Source organism: Solanum stenotomum, chromosome 8 (genome assembly GCF_019186545.1).
Source record: "Solanum stenotomum isolate F172 chromosome 8, ASM1918654v1, whole genome shotgun sequence".
Lineage (NCBI taxonomy): Eukaryota > Viridiplantae > Streptophyta > Magnoliopsida > Solanales > Solanaceae > Solanum > Solanum stenotomum.
The window spans coordinates 25,893,081-25,907,964 of record NC_064289.1 but is presented as its reverse complement, the minus strand read 5'-3'; the positions used below and the strand labels follow the sequence as shown (position 1 = coordinate 25,907,964).

Sequence of the window (14,884 nt, the reverse complement as noted above, 5' to 3'; positions counted from 1 at the left end):
CATGTTATATGTACCATATGTTGGGGGTGATGGTGGTGCTGCATTTATACAAATGCAGGATCAAGTATACAGATAGGCAAACCTCCACATTAGGCAGTTGTGGTGTTTATAGACTTGGACTGGGCCTTTGGGTAATGCCGCAGTGAACTTCACTGCGATGGGCATTGCATCACAACGCCTTTTGTTTTTTTATACTTAGGTCAATTTTCTCTAAACTCTCATTCCCCATGACTTTTAGGGCATCTCTAACACATTCTTTATTTTACTCTCTAAATATAGAAATTACTAATATAGAGAATCTTTATATTAAGAGACAACTAACTCCAACTCAATTTTCTATTTTTTCACTTTAAAAAAAATCTTATTTTCTGTCCTCAATATTATATTATTATTCTTTATTTTCTTATTTCATAAAATAAATCTTTTTTAAAAAATAAAATAAAATAATCACCCTATATAATTATTACTAAAATGTTGTCGTAACTTTTAAAATTATTATGTTACATATTCTATTGGAGGAGTTCCCCTTTAAGCGTGAGCCCGAGGCAAAATACCGCGCATGGTTTGCCTTGTTTGGGCAAAAGATATCTTTTATGCTTTCTTGTTTTGGCAGCACATGAATGCTTGTTTTGGAATGTCATGTTATCTATTGTATCTTTAAATTAACAATTTCATCTTATATTCAAGTATTTCGTATACTATATTTAAATTTATATTTTTTGACTTATTTTAAATTTTATATACTCTTCATAGTGAAAACAATTATATTTTTAAAGTGACGAATATTTTTTTTAAAAAAAACTAAAAATAGAAAGACTGTTAATCCAGGAAGAAAGACTGTTAATTCAGGATGAAAGTAGTATACTTTTCAATAATAGATTAGATGTTTTTCATTTAATTACTCATTTACACATGCATTTTTCATTTTTGTGATGATTGTTATTTTAAGAAAATTAAAAAATTATAATAAAAATAAGGGAAACTTACCTAAATCTCACTAGTTTAAGAGCTAATTATTTATATACTCTTTAGTTTGCAATATTTTTACCAGAATTTGGTGCCTCCAAATACGTCAATACATGTATCTTGAATAAATGGGGGTCAATTTTATGTGCAAGTTGTTCTAGATATATTGCATCCAAGTGCCTTCACACGTATCTGGGGAATATAGCAAATCTCGCTTGCCTCCCTCGCCTCTCTCCCATCTCATTCACCACTCTCTCATGTATTTGGTATCCAAATACATACGAATCACTCCAGATGCATACATAGACATGTATCTAATGTGATTCACATGTCTCTGAGATACATACGAATCTCGCTCGCCTCCCTCCTCAATCTCGCTCGCATCTCTCCCTAATTTTGTGTATCTAGTAGCAAATACATGTATTTAAGTGTAAAATATGCATGAAACTCTTAATTAGTGGTAAGCTACGTAATATTTTGAAAGTATAGATAATAACAATATATATGTTAGTGAAGTATATCTAATTATGTAGTTTTTCCTAATAACATATATCTTAAATAATTTTTTAGTGGAAATATAAATTTAATTAATGATCTTATATGATTTATAATATATTAATTACAAATGTTATATAATATAAATTTTATTAAAATATTCAATAATTGAAATAGAGAACATGAATAGAGAGTAAAATAGATGGGAGTTGAAGATGATCTTAGTGTAGTGTTGTTCCCATCACAACAAACATTGTATAACTTCTTCTATCAAATTCGAACTAAGAGTTGTTAGATGTGTTGGAATTAAAATATCAGCACGCGGTTGACCATAACCATACATCCTTATTAGTTATTAACATCACACCACTCATCCAANATATATATATATATTAACTTTTGAACCCACTAACACAAGTGAGACCCTTGGCAGAGTGATGAAAAAGGTTCAATTTTCCCAGCCAGCCCAAGTTCAAATCCCTGTTGCCACATTTTAATTTTATTTTTTATATCTTGAACCCACTTCGTGAAAATCCTGGGTCCGCCACTGACATCGAACATTGTATAACTTCTTCTATCAAATTCGAACTAAGAGTGGTTAGATGTGTTGGAATTAAAATATCAACACGTGGTTGACCATAACCATACATCCTTATTAGTTATTAACATCACACCACTCATCCAAAGTAATCGTGCTCTAATAGTTCAACATGTAGTGCGGAGTTGCCAGATGTTATAGATATGTACAAAATTTTAGAACTATTCGTATTATAGTCAAAATTAATAATCATCCAAATAATATTTTCAAGTGGGTTAAATTTTAAATTGAATAAAATTTGGTAAGAATTAGTGATCATTTGCCCCTTTTTGAAAAATAAATAAATATTTGGGATCGTAAATTAAGAGGCTCAAAAAGAAGAAAAAAACTTTAATTATGTTCTTATGTGTAACGTCATAAAAATTTATTAAGGTACAAAACGTCAGCGTCGCCATGTCAGCACAATATTCACGCAAAAGGCGTGTGTCATCTTAGACCAATCCATTCCCAAGCTTGTGCCGTTGCTTGAACTGCGCGTGCCACCTCTTCTTTCCACGCATCCTACTTATGTCTATGCCCCTCCCCATTTTTAACCAATCACAAAAACTTAACAAATATTACATACTGTAACATAATATTAATTATTTCTTTTAATTTTGTTACCCAATTAATTTAAAAGCAAAACTATAGAATAGTCAATTTTCCATATTTTAAACGCGTCAAAAAATACATTCAATTTATATTTGACTCATGGGAAAATAGAGGTATTTTTGACCAATAGTGGTCCGCACCTACTATTTGCTTGTTCGTGGCAATTTCTTACTGTTATCAATTTAGTTTGGCGTGTACTCACTCCTAAATACATTAGGACACGCCCCTTTAAAATGGGTGAGGCTTTTTCTTGTTAATATAACCGCCCAAAACCCGAGCTTAATCCCTTCTTATTCGGAACATCAAATCTGACTCCATTCTTACTCAGCCCCTAAAATCCCCTTTTTCCTATTTAATTCTGGTTTACAGATTCATCGAATAGTTTTTTTCCTGGAAAAATCTGCTCAAAGATGGCATCGTTAAAGATTCATCCTAGAACCTATTCATTGATTCAATTTAACAAACCCAATACGGTTTCTGATTTGAAATTGAACTCTTCTCTCTCAGTTTCTAAGCAGATTAAGAAAAGGGTGTGTTCTCATTGTGTTTCGTCTTCTCTATCTTTATCAAATTCATGCGGAGGAGGAGGAGTTATGAAAGAGGATCAGAAAACGGAAGGTGTATTATCAGGGAAGATTGATGAATGGATGAGTGAATCAGTGGTGGATATTGTGAAGAACTTGAAACAAGCGCCGTTGTTGGTTCAGATATACTCTGAGGATGGAAAAGGACAAGTGAAGATCAAGACGGAGAGAGCGGTGGAGGAAGATTGGCCGATGAAGAAAAGTCAATGGGAGAAGAGATCACCAGATGGGCTTATTTTCGTTGGAGAACTTGGAAGTGAGGATGAGAAACTTGTAGAGGAAGAAGGAGAAGGGATAACAAAGGCATGGGGAGTAGTTGTACAGGGGAAAGGGATGGAATGTTCACCAGCTTGTTATTTGTTGAAAACCAGTAGAGTTGGTGCTGGATTTGGGATGGGATTGTTTTGCACACATTTCTGTTTAGCAAAAGTACAGAATTTTAGGGACAGTGCTCTTATGCAGTTTCAAAATTCTTGGTTGTTGCAATGACTATTCATCAAATCATTAATTCTTGTGATTCACCAAATGTATAAACAAGGTTTTACTCATAATCATACTACAAATACAATGAATTGTTTCTATCAAGGGATTGAAAATCATACTGCTTTGATTTGGTTGTTATTTGTTGAGTAATGTACGAATGACACTCATCCTAAACGTGTATTGCAAGGCTTGAATATATTGTTTGCCATCTTTATGACATAGAGAAACTGTGAATCTAATAATATTAGTACAAACATATTTTGCTCGAAATAGGCTAGTTATCTCTCAAGGAGAAGGAATGGGCAATAAATTAAGTCTTTTAAAGGATTTTTATGTCTATATATTGATTTTGAATCTCTTAAATGTAAGATTAGAGGTTGACTCAGTGGTTGAGGGGTTTGAACCTCACCATGAGATTCCAAAATCAAATCTTAAGCACTATTCTTTTTTTTTTGAACCCCCTTAATAGAAATCTTGAATCTGTCACTGCTAACATATTTTGCTTTCTTACTTTGCCCATCTTATTGTTTAGCAAATAACGAATATCAAGGATTATTTGTAATGGCTCACATAGTAGAGTTGTTTTCGAAAGACCCTCGGCTCAACCCATCAAACTCTAGTAATAAAAGAAGAAACAATGAAGAAACCATAACAATAAATACGAAAAATAGAGTAGTTCCTACGAGAAAGGAACAATACCAAAAGAGCGAGCAACATCAAACATTAATATGAATTGGATTTTCTGTTTCTTGAGGAAGCTCAAAATCTTGAGGGAAATGTATGCACACTATTAAAGAAGGTTGAGAACCTGTGGAGGAGTTTAATGTAGTGCACAAATTAAAAAACCTATCAGATGCAACTAAACTTGAAATGTTGGTGGAAATAGAATTATTTTTTAATTGAAATAGCACATAAATTAGAGTGTGAGTTCAATTTTAAAAGCATAAGTTATTTTACTATGTTGGAGGATTCATAAAAAGTTGTATTTACCTATAACATGCTTGCTCACATGGGTGCATTAAAAAAATAGGAGTTAATGTATAGCGTCATCAAGCATCTCATTAGTGTATAAAATATAAATGTGAAACTTTAAATGATTAGTATATGCTGAAAATGGTAAGGTACAAAAATCAAGATACATAGGTGCTCTTCTTTATTTACTAAGAAAGATCCTTGGGCAATTTTCACTTAATTATTTCCTCAAATGTGATTAGCATTTTTAATGAAATGTTGTTACATATATGATTGAAACAAAATAAATAGAGTTTGATGAACCTAACTCTCAGATAGAGAGAAGAGTAGAGGCGAAAACTTTAGTATGTGAGCGCGAACTCTATTGGCATAACTCTAACCATGCAATAGGAGCATTATATTCAGGGAATAAGAAAAATTTAACAATGCAATAGGAGCATTATATTCATAGAAAATTGTCTTTACCTATAACATGCTTGCTCACAAGTGTGCATTAAAAAAAATGAGGAGTTCATGTAAAACGTCATCAAGCGTCTCAGCAGTGTATAATATATAAATGTGAAACTTTAAATGATCAGTATATGCTGAAAATGGTAAGATACAAAAAATAAGATATAGATGTGCTCTTCTTTATTTACTCAGAAAGATCCTTGGGCAATTTTCACTTAATTTTTTCCTCAAATGTGATTAGAGTTTTCAATTAAATGTTGTTACATATATGATTGAAACAAAATAAATAGAGTTCATCGAACCTAACTCTCAGATAGAGAGAAGAGTAGAGGCGAAAATTTTAGTCTATGCGAATTCTATTGGCATAACTCTCACTATGCAATAAGAGCATTCATGGAGTAAGAAAATTTTTAATAGGAATTCTCCTCTTTTCCCCTTAAAACACACAACCTTGCATGGTATGGGGCTTTCACTTGAGTACTTATCTGATAAAGAAAAAATGAATATGATGAATGTTGATGTAGAGAAGCCAACTTAGCATTTTATCTTTATTCTCCAATAATGAGAAACAATGTTACCCATTAAGTCGTCTAATAATTTAGCAAATGCAAATTAACACATGTATGCTTGAAAATAAAAGTAAACGTTGAAAAATTATCTATTTCCCTGCTTTCCTATAGCAGAAGCTAAAAAGTCTAAATAAAACCCAAATAAAAGACCATACATGAATCTTGAGAACCTGCTTAGGAAAGTATATTACAACCTGGATTTATCTCTATAAGTGCATCAACAGTTCTAAAGCTTATGTTGGGACATTGCTGTATGTTCAAGCCCTGAAGGTTCTGAACCAAATCGAGCAAGAGGGGTAAGCTATTGTCTGACACCAAAGGGCAACCAGACAATGAGAGGATCTGCAAATGAAGCTGTATAGCACTGGACAAAGTTGTAATCCCTGAATCGGTGATTCCACACTTGGAAACATCGAGTACATTAAGCATCCAACAATAGTTCCAAATTTCTACTAATGTTGCATCAGTAACATGTCTGCAACCATCTACGAGTAGAGACTTCAGAGATCTCTCATTGAATTTAATTATGGCTGAAACTGCTTTGTCTGTAATATTGACACACCCGCTTAGATTCACCACCACCAAATTAGCTGCACAATTATTAACTAGAGGGAAGAACCCTCGTCAGTTATACAAAGAAGCCCACTCAGCTCTATATGAGTTAGTTTGTGACATAGACTACCTACTACAACAATGGTAGCATTGCCTACTCCAAGACATTTGTGAATAGTCAATGATACCAGTGAGTTACAACAAAGAGCCTCCGAATGAGCTACATTGACTAAGTCCATCACACCCAAGCACTTCACCAAGGAAAGAGTCTTCAGTTTCTTACCACAGTTCAGAAGTATACCAAAAAATCCAGCCTGGGTAATCAAGTGGCATTCCTCTAACTGAAGGTTCTGAAGTGAGACTGAAGCTTTGACACAAGCAACCAATCCATTATTTGATAGGACGACACTTTTTTGAACACAAAACAACTTTAAATTTGGGCAAGCTTTACAGATAACGTGAAGACCCAAATCATTGACTCCATTGGAAGCACTTATTGAAGGGGCCTTCAGCTTATGCAAACATTGACTAATGCCCATGACCCAAAAATCCCTCACTATTATTCTTCGAAGTTCATCAACAGTCAGACTTGTCAATGCAGTTCCATAATGTGAAATAATTTTTAGAGAAATGTCGCTAATGTGTAGTGCCTGGAGTTCTACTTTTGTTAAAACAGTACCGGCTGAATAAAAGAGATCTTCAATTCCTTTATCCCCAATGAGTGGACAATTTTTTAGTATGACGAGCTTCAGGTTCGGACAGTATTGACCCACAACTTTGGAAGACTTATTCCCAATCTTTGAACAAGAATCTATGGTCAAGGAGGTCAGGTGAGTACATTTCTTTGCAACGACCAACAATGAATTGTCGGTAATTGTTGGACATTGGAAAATATCAAGCTTCTCTAATAGATGGCATCCATGAGCAATCTCAGATAAGCCTTCATCACCAACAAAAGACACATTCCACAAGGAAAGATCTCTCAGAGTAGGGCAACATCGAGCGATAGCCTTGAGACTAGCATCTGTCACATCACGACAAGGATTGTCTCCCCGAATAGATAACTTTGTTAAACCTCCATGATTTGTGGTTCCAATAACAATAGCAACAAGTCTAACATCTGTGGCTTCCCTATCAACAAGGGACCTGAAAAGAGATCCCTTACCTTCTATACCATTAAATTCTGCAATCTCATCCTTGTGAATGCTGCTTAAAAGTGTAAGCCAACGCTTGGAAACACAAGCACATACACTTCTCTCTTGGCTACTCGGAAGACGTTTGAATACCTCAAAGAGGCATTTATTAAGAAGGATTTCAATGGAAGGATGATTCCTCTGCTCAAAATTTTTATAAGCGGTAGTGACACAAATTTTCTTCCTAGGAGAAAAATTTACATTCCTATTTTGCCCACATGATAAAAGTAGAGATGATTGTCTTGAACTTGGATATGAAGCTTTGAAAAAAGCACCATTTTCTGAAAATCAGAAAATATAAAACATCAGACAAAGATCAAAATAGAAACTTATATACATAATATACCTATCATGTTTTCTTATCACCAACCTATATAAACTATGATTTGAAAGAGGGAGAAAAAAAAGGAGATAAAGACACAAGTTTTGTGTTTAGTTCGAAGGAAAACATTTTCTGGAAAATGATTTCAAATTTTTCATGTTTGGTTGACTTAAATATTTTCCAAATAAATTTAATTTCTTCAAAATTAAGGAAAATGACTTACCCCCAAAAATAATAAGGAAAACATTTTCCAAAACTCTTTTTCAACCTCACACCTAAACTTTCCACCCTAAATCAAATTTCGGTTATCGATTCCCGATACTAATTTGGAATCCGACTAATGATTCTTAATTCGGGACCAAACTCACAACTTTGATGGGAGAACCAACTCTCGAGTTCTGAATTAGCTCGGGGTCGATTCTTGATTTGGATGTCAAATCCTGGGTAAGCATTCGAGGTCAAATTTTTGGGTTGGGTGTTTGGGTAGTGATTTGAGTCTGGTGTTAGAATAGGGTTTTTGGTCAAGAGTTGAGGTTAGATCCCAAGTAATGTGCCATGCTTGTATTATGAATCGGTCTTTGAGGTCAGTATCGTGGTTAGATTCCGATTCAGAAACTAGACATCGGGTCCCGAATAGGTGTTGGAGTCAGGTCATGGTTTGAAATTCATATCCCAATTCAGATATTGGGTCTTGATTTGGGTCTCGGGTTATAGTGTAGGGTGGGATTTTAGGCAAGGTCATGATTCGAAATTCGAGCGTAATTCAGGAGTTGGGGTTGGATCTCAAATCAGTCGTCAATGTCTGGTGTTAGGGTCATATTCCAATTCAAAAGACGGGTCCCGATTCGGGTGTCGAGCTAGTATTATGATTCAAAAGTTTGGTCCTAAGTCTGATGTCAGGGTTTGGTCCAAATTCGGAAGTTAGGTTTTTGGTCAAGAGTTGGGGTTGAGTCCCGATTAAAAATATATTCACATATATTATATCTTACCTTAAAAATTTATTGTAAACATCAACTTCGTGCAAGTTAGGATTTGAAACAAGATGATTTATAGAGAGACGTTATAGAAACATACCTGAAAACATTATCACAGTACCTCTTTGTTCTAACCTTATGTTATCACAATTGTCAGCGGCCGAAAAGTTTCTAGAGAACTATATGATAACCCTAGTGAGTGGAGTGGGATGACCAATTAATAGAGGCCAAGATTTAATCTTGACCGTCCATCAAATAATCAATTAACATATGGCAAAAAAAATCATCAGATATTTGTTACCAACTTTACATTAAATGGGTCACAGATAAAATAAATAAATTCAAACATTTATTATAAACAAGCAAATAATTATCCTAGCATTCAAACTCTGTCTCAATATAGGTTTAGTTATTGATTTAAAATACTATTTTTATAATATTATTTAATGTTATTTATAATTTAACATTTAATATTTTAAATTTTCATTTATTTATTAAATGTAAAGTTTAATTCTTTTGTTTTCTCTTTTAATTTTATGTCGTACATACTGACAAATATAAGTATTAATAAAAATTTCACTTATGATAAGATTAAATTTAAAATTCAAAAGAATATACAATGAACTTATAGTATTGTTAAATACTTTTAAAAGGTGTCAAAAATGTAAATTTTATTCTTCCATCTCAATTGAAAAAGTGAGTTTCAAAATCCGATAGTTAATTAATTTAATTTTATATGCATGCACTATTTACACACACACACATATATATATATACACACACTAAATTATATATTTAATAAGTTCTGAAAAGGCTAAAGTTGTCAAATCAGTTGAAAGAATTGAAAGGAATGCTGGAAAATGAGCTTCAAAGCTTGAAAATTCACTTTATAGTCAGAAGAAGCGCGGATGACACCAGTCCTGATTGATTGTTTTGAAGTGAAGGACTTTTTCCTACTAATGAGTACAAATATGCGGCCTTTGTATTGTATTAGAAAAAGAATTAGCAAGGGTAAATGCGAAGGCTTCGATGAATACCGGGGAATTGGACAAGTATTACCTTACTTCCTCTTAGTTCAAGCTATTCCTTAGCGATTGTTCATCTTCAACTGTATAAGGCCTCCAGAAAGAAGGTTTTCTTTTGCATTGCACTTCTTTATGACTTGGTTCACTGTCGTTCTGAATAAGTCAGATAGTTGACCGAGAAAGCACCACCCAAAGGTGCTCATTGAGCCGGTCCTCAGTGGCTAAAATCATATCAAAGCTGAAATGAAGAAAAAGGCCAAGTTATTGCAAAACTGTGGAATTTCATTCTATAAGGTAGTGCTTTAGCTTTTCACTAGAAGCTCACCCTAGAGTTGATCGATAGGTTAACCCCGAAATGAGTTGCTCGACAGGTTAACCTCGAAATGAGTTGATTGACAGGTTGACCCCAAAATGAGTTGATCGACAGGTTAACCCCGAAATGAGTTGATCGACATTTTAACCCTGAAATGAGTTGATTGACCGATTACCCCCTGTAATTGACCCCTTAGCTCGGGGGAATAGCAAACTATTGTATCTTTTTTAAAAAAGGCACTCTCCCTTAATTTCCACAATAATGTTTGCTGATGAAACCTTTTTTTCACGTGGTTCTGGTCTCTTTTCGATTGCTTTACAAAAGGGAACAAAAAAAGAAAAGCCCTAGGATGAGTCATCGAATTTCTTAGCCTAGAGAAAGCTATCAGAAAGCAAGCTAATGAGATAATGATGACTAGCCTTTAATTAAAGGCCGGGTCAGTATAAAGGATAGGCTAGTCCAGCTAGATTTTATAAAGCTAAAAGTCTAGTTTACCCGCATTGGCATTTGTAAGAAAAAATATACTTTGAAAGAAGGCTTGTCTAACCCCTTAGAAGAGTAAGGGTCGTAGAGATATGACTAGTAAAGTGAAGCATTACCTTTATCTTTCAAGTCTTTAGGTATGCATGTTTGCTTTTTTGTTCTCAGATGCTACATAACGGCTCTTTCACGCATTCCCAAGCTAAATAACGTATCTTAGATCAGAGTCTAGGGTAAAGAAAGAAAGGTAGAGTGGGCACACTTTTACTGTGCTTGGATTGGCATGGTTGTCCCCCTTTGCTGGTTGAGGCTCGGCCTGTGACTCTGCTTGCCTCTACTTTTCATGTCAAGCATAGAAGTCTAGTTTAGTGGGATTTACTTCTAAAGATAAGAATTATTTTTCATCTCCCTTGTCAAAGTTGACGTCTTAACTTGACTTCTTGAGCTCAGTTGATTCTTGAAGCAATAACTCTGGATCGAGAGCTGGATGCTTGCCTTATTATTATGAAATGAAAAAGGAGAAAGAGCTTCTTCTTCATTTTATAGATGTTGAGGTGAGTAGGGGGGTTGGCTTGATGGCTAGCTCGTGCAATCAAGGAAAAATCAATTTGCCTTCATTTTTCAAAATGAAAAAGTAAACTACCTTAGTAAGCTAGCTTTGAATTCTAAGTAAGTTGGGCACTACGCTAGCACGTGAATCGATCATGAAGAGAATGGACTTCTCCGTAATGTAATGTAAATGTATTAGAAGAGGCAGAGTCCAATTTCCCTCCCTTCTTGACAAGATGAAGGAGATATGGATTCCATTTAGGTGGGTCAAGGCTTGGCTTGACCTTGTGTTCTCTGGGTCGGAGGTGAGAACTTGGAAGTGAATCATTCAATAGTGGGGTGTTCATAGAACAGAAGGTCTCACCCAATGAGTGGAAGATTTATATGGAGTCTCACTCATAGAGGAAGAGTACGCGCGCTAGAACGCTATGACTTACGTAGTTGATCGAATCAGATAGCCCTTCCTTCGGGCAAGCAACCAAACCCAGAACATCCAATTCCATTTCGATCAACAACTTGGAGGTATGGCTGTGATCTGAAACAAGAAGATGAAAATAAAACAGAATTAAAAAAAGATAGATAAAAGAGATAGATACAATTAAATTCAAGCAACTAAAAGATGTAATGGTGAAACTAACCAAAATACCACTTAATTGAGAAATTAAAGGACCTAATCTATTAGAATCCTCAAGAAAGTAACAACCTTACTTGCAAATTCTAGGACAAAATGTTGAAGTTCAACAAAGGGCTTCCAAACTCTCACAAGAGGCATAACATATTCAAAAACTCCTTATGAACCCTAATATCTACTATTTATACTAAAAACTAAAAATAGTAAAGAAAGACTCAATTGCCCCTCATTAAAATTACAAGGTAATTAAAATGGTAGAGCACTTAATATATTAAATATTGAGTCTTTCATGTTGGAGTCTTCCAAAGGTTCCATTTTCATCCATAAAGCTTGCAATGCTTGAATATCCTTAGCTTGAATCCTTGTGAAATGCTTCCTTGAAGTAGTGTCACTTTGATCTACATCACTCTCCCCTTCTTGAAAAGAATTTGTCCTCAAATTTGCCACACCTACATAAAAAAGAGATAATCACTAACATTGAAAACATTATGGACCAAATACTCACTTGGTAAGTCTACTTTGTAAGCATTATCCCCAATCTTCTCAAGCACTTGAAAAGGTCCATCTCCTCTTGGCATACATTTATTCTTCCTTTTGCTTGAAAATCTTTCCTTCCTAAAACGAACCCATACCCAATCACCGGGTGCAAAGGTGACTCGCTTTCGTCCCTTGTTGGATCTTTTGGTTGCATCATTGTTGGCCTTCTCAATTCACATTACTTTCTCATGGATGTTCTTCATAGCTTTTGCATCTATACTCACAATAACATCTTTGGGTAAAGGAGTTAAATCTAATGGAGTCAAGGGATTAAAGTCATAAACACACTCAAAAGAGGTTATGCCAATAGATCTATGAATAGTTCTATTATATGCAAACTCAATTAATGGCATTTGATCTTCCCAAGAAGTTAACTTCCCTTTAACCATATCCCTAAGCATATTACCTAAGGTTCTATTAACCACCTCGGTTTGACCATCCATTTGAGGATGACAAGAAGTAGAAAATAGTAACTTAGTTCCCAAATTTCCCCACAAACACCTCCAAAAATGGCTTAGAAACTTTGAATCTGTATCACTAACAATTGTTTGGGGAATACTATGCAATTTCATCACATTATGAACAAACAAGGTAGAAACATGAGATGCATCATCACTTTTATCACAAGCAATAAAGTGAGCCATTTTAGAAAATCTATCCACAACAACAAAGATGCTATCCTTACCCTTCCTATTCCTCGGTAGACCAACAACAAAGTCCATGAAAATATCTAGCCAAGGGCCGCTAGGAATAAGCAAAGGGGTATACAACCCATGGGGTTGAGTACAAGATTTTGCATGCTTACAATCCAAATGCCTAGCATAAATTCTTTCCACATCTCTTATCATCTTAGGCCAAAAGAAATGTTCACTAAGAATAGCTAAGGTTTTTGACACTCCAAAATGACCCATCAAACCTCCACCATTGTGTGCCTCTTTCACTAACAACTCTCTCCATGAGGACATAGGTACACAAACCTTTCCATTCCTAAACAAATAGCCCTCCTTCAACTCAAACCTAGGAGTTCTAGCTTCATTACCCTTCTTAACAACTTGTACACACCTATTCAAGCTCACTTGACACTCACCAAAGACTTTTTCAAAATCATCATCATTAGAATATAACTCCTTCAAACTCTCAAAACCCATCAATCTAGAAGTCAAGGTATTCATCAAAGCATATAGTCTAGATAAAGCATCTATTTTCTCTTTGTCTTGCTTATAATTAATCACATAAGGAAAAGACTCAATAAATTCTATCCATTTGGCATGCCTTCTATTAAGCTTATTTTGAACCCTAATATGCTTCAAAGCCTCATGACCGGTTCTAATCACAAACTCCTTATGCCACAAATAATGTTGCCAATTCGCTAAGGCTCTCACTAGGGCATAGAGATCCTTATCATAGGTAGAATATTGTAATGGAGCTCCTCTTAACTTCTCACTAAAGTAAGCTATGGGTTTCCCTTCTTGCATCAAGACCGCACCAATGCCTACCCCACTAGCATTCCACTCAATTTCAAACATCTTCTCAAAATTGAGAAGTTGAAGTAAAGGAATTTTGATTTTTTTGTTGGCGTTAATGCCTTTGTAAATATGGATGCTTCTATGTAGCCTAGCCTTCTTTTCTCTTAATGGTGATACTACTTGCATTTCAGTATCAATAGCATGTTTATGTTTGCCAAATTATGTGCTTGAATTACTCTCTCTTAATGGTGATACTACTTGCATGTACACATAATTGACATATGTTGCAACAAATTAAAAAAACACAGCTTTATAAAAGTCATGGGCAAGTACAACATAAAACTGGCCCAATCGGCTCATTATTTTATTTCTAGAAGGGATATAAATAAGTTGTTCAAGATAAGATAGGGTTTTCATTTTCTTCCTCGCCACTTCAGTTTCTCTCTCTTCTCTCTCTCTCTTCCTCTCTCATTTTTCTCTTTTCATTTATTTTATGTGAAGAAGTGCAAGGATCTCTGGAGTGCATGGGATATAATGATGTTATTTATTTCATTAGCTTGTTCTGTTCTTTGCTTTTTAACACACAGCTAATTAGTGGTTAAACCAAATCAATAAATAAGAGATTCGTCTGTCATGTACTGTCAAATCAATGAAATCATTAATTTTGTAATATATCGGTTGGATAAGAATGAATTTCTTTAAATATAGCTCAATACTAGAGTTCTCGTGAATAAGTTTTGTTCGTTTTTGTTAGTTTTGATATAGGGTGTGTTTGGTATGAAGGAAAATATTTTCTGGAAAATGTTTTCCAATTTTCTCATGTTTGGTTGGGTAAAATGTTTTCTAAATCAACTCATTTTTCTCAAATTTAAGGAAAATGACTTCTCTTCAAAAATTAAAGAAAACATTTTCCAAAACTTTCCTCCAACTTCAAATTACAATTTTTTGTTGAAAAAATAAATTTAAAGCTTATTTTGAAAAATATTTTTCAACTTCAAATTTTTTATTTTTTTACCCCACCCTCACTCCGACCCCCCCTCCCGCCAGCCCCCTACTCCCCCCCCCTCCCCCAAAAGAAAATTTAAAGTTTGTTTTTAAAAAATATTTTCAATTTCAATTTTTTATTTTCACCCC

General features: G+C 34.5%; 1 protein-coding gene and 1 pseudogene across 1 annotated transcript; one reads left to right on the top strand and one right to left on the bottom strand.

Annotated features, from left to right (window-relative positions):
• Nucleotides 1–2,892: 2,892 nt before the first annotated feature.
• On the top strand, nt 2,893–3,819 carry LOC125872791 (uncharacterized). Its single transcript, XM_049553583.1, has one exon. The coding sequence runs from the start codon at nt 3,061–3,063 to the stop codon at nt 3,721–3,723; it is 663 nt and encodes a 220-aa protein (XP_049409540.1). The 5' UTR covers nt 2,893–3,060; the 3' UTR covers nt 3,724–3,819.
• Nucleotides 3,820–5,882: 2,063 nt separating this feature from the next.
• Nucleotides 5,883–8,859, bottom strand: LOC125873657 (EIN3-binding F-box protein 1-like; annotated as a pseudogene).
• Between the last annotated feature and the right edge of the window lie 6,025 nt (nt 8,860–14,884).

What these genes read in the sequence shown, in the direction of transcription:
- LOC125872791 (XM_049553583.1), top strand. Translation starts at nt 3,061, where the DNA reads ATGGCATCGTTAAAGATTCATCCTAGAACCTATTCATTGATTCAATTT.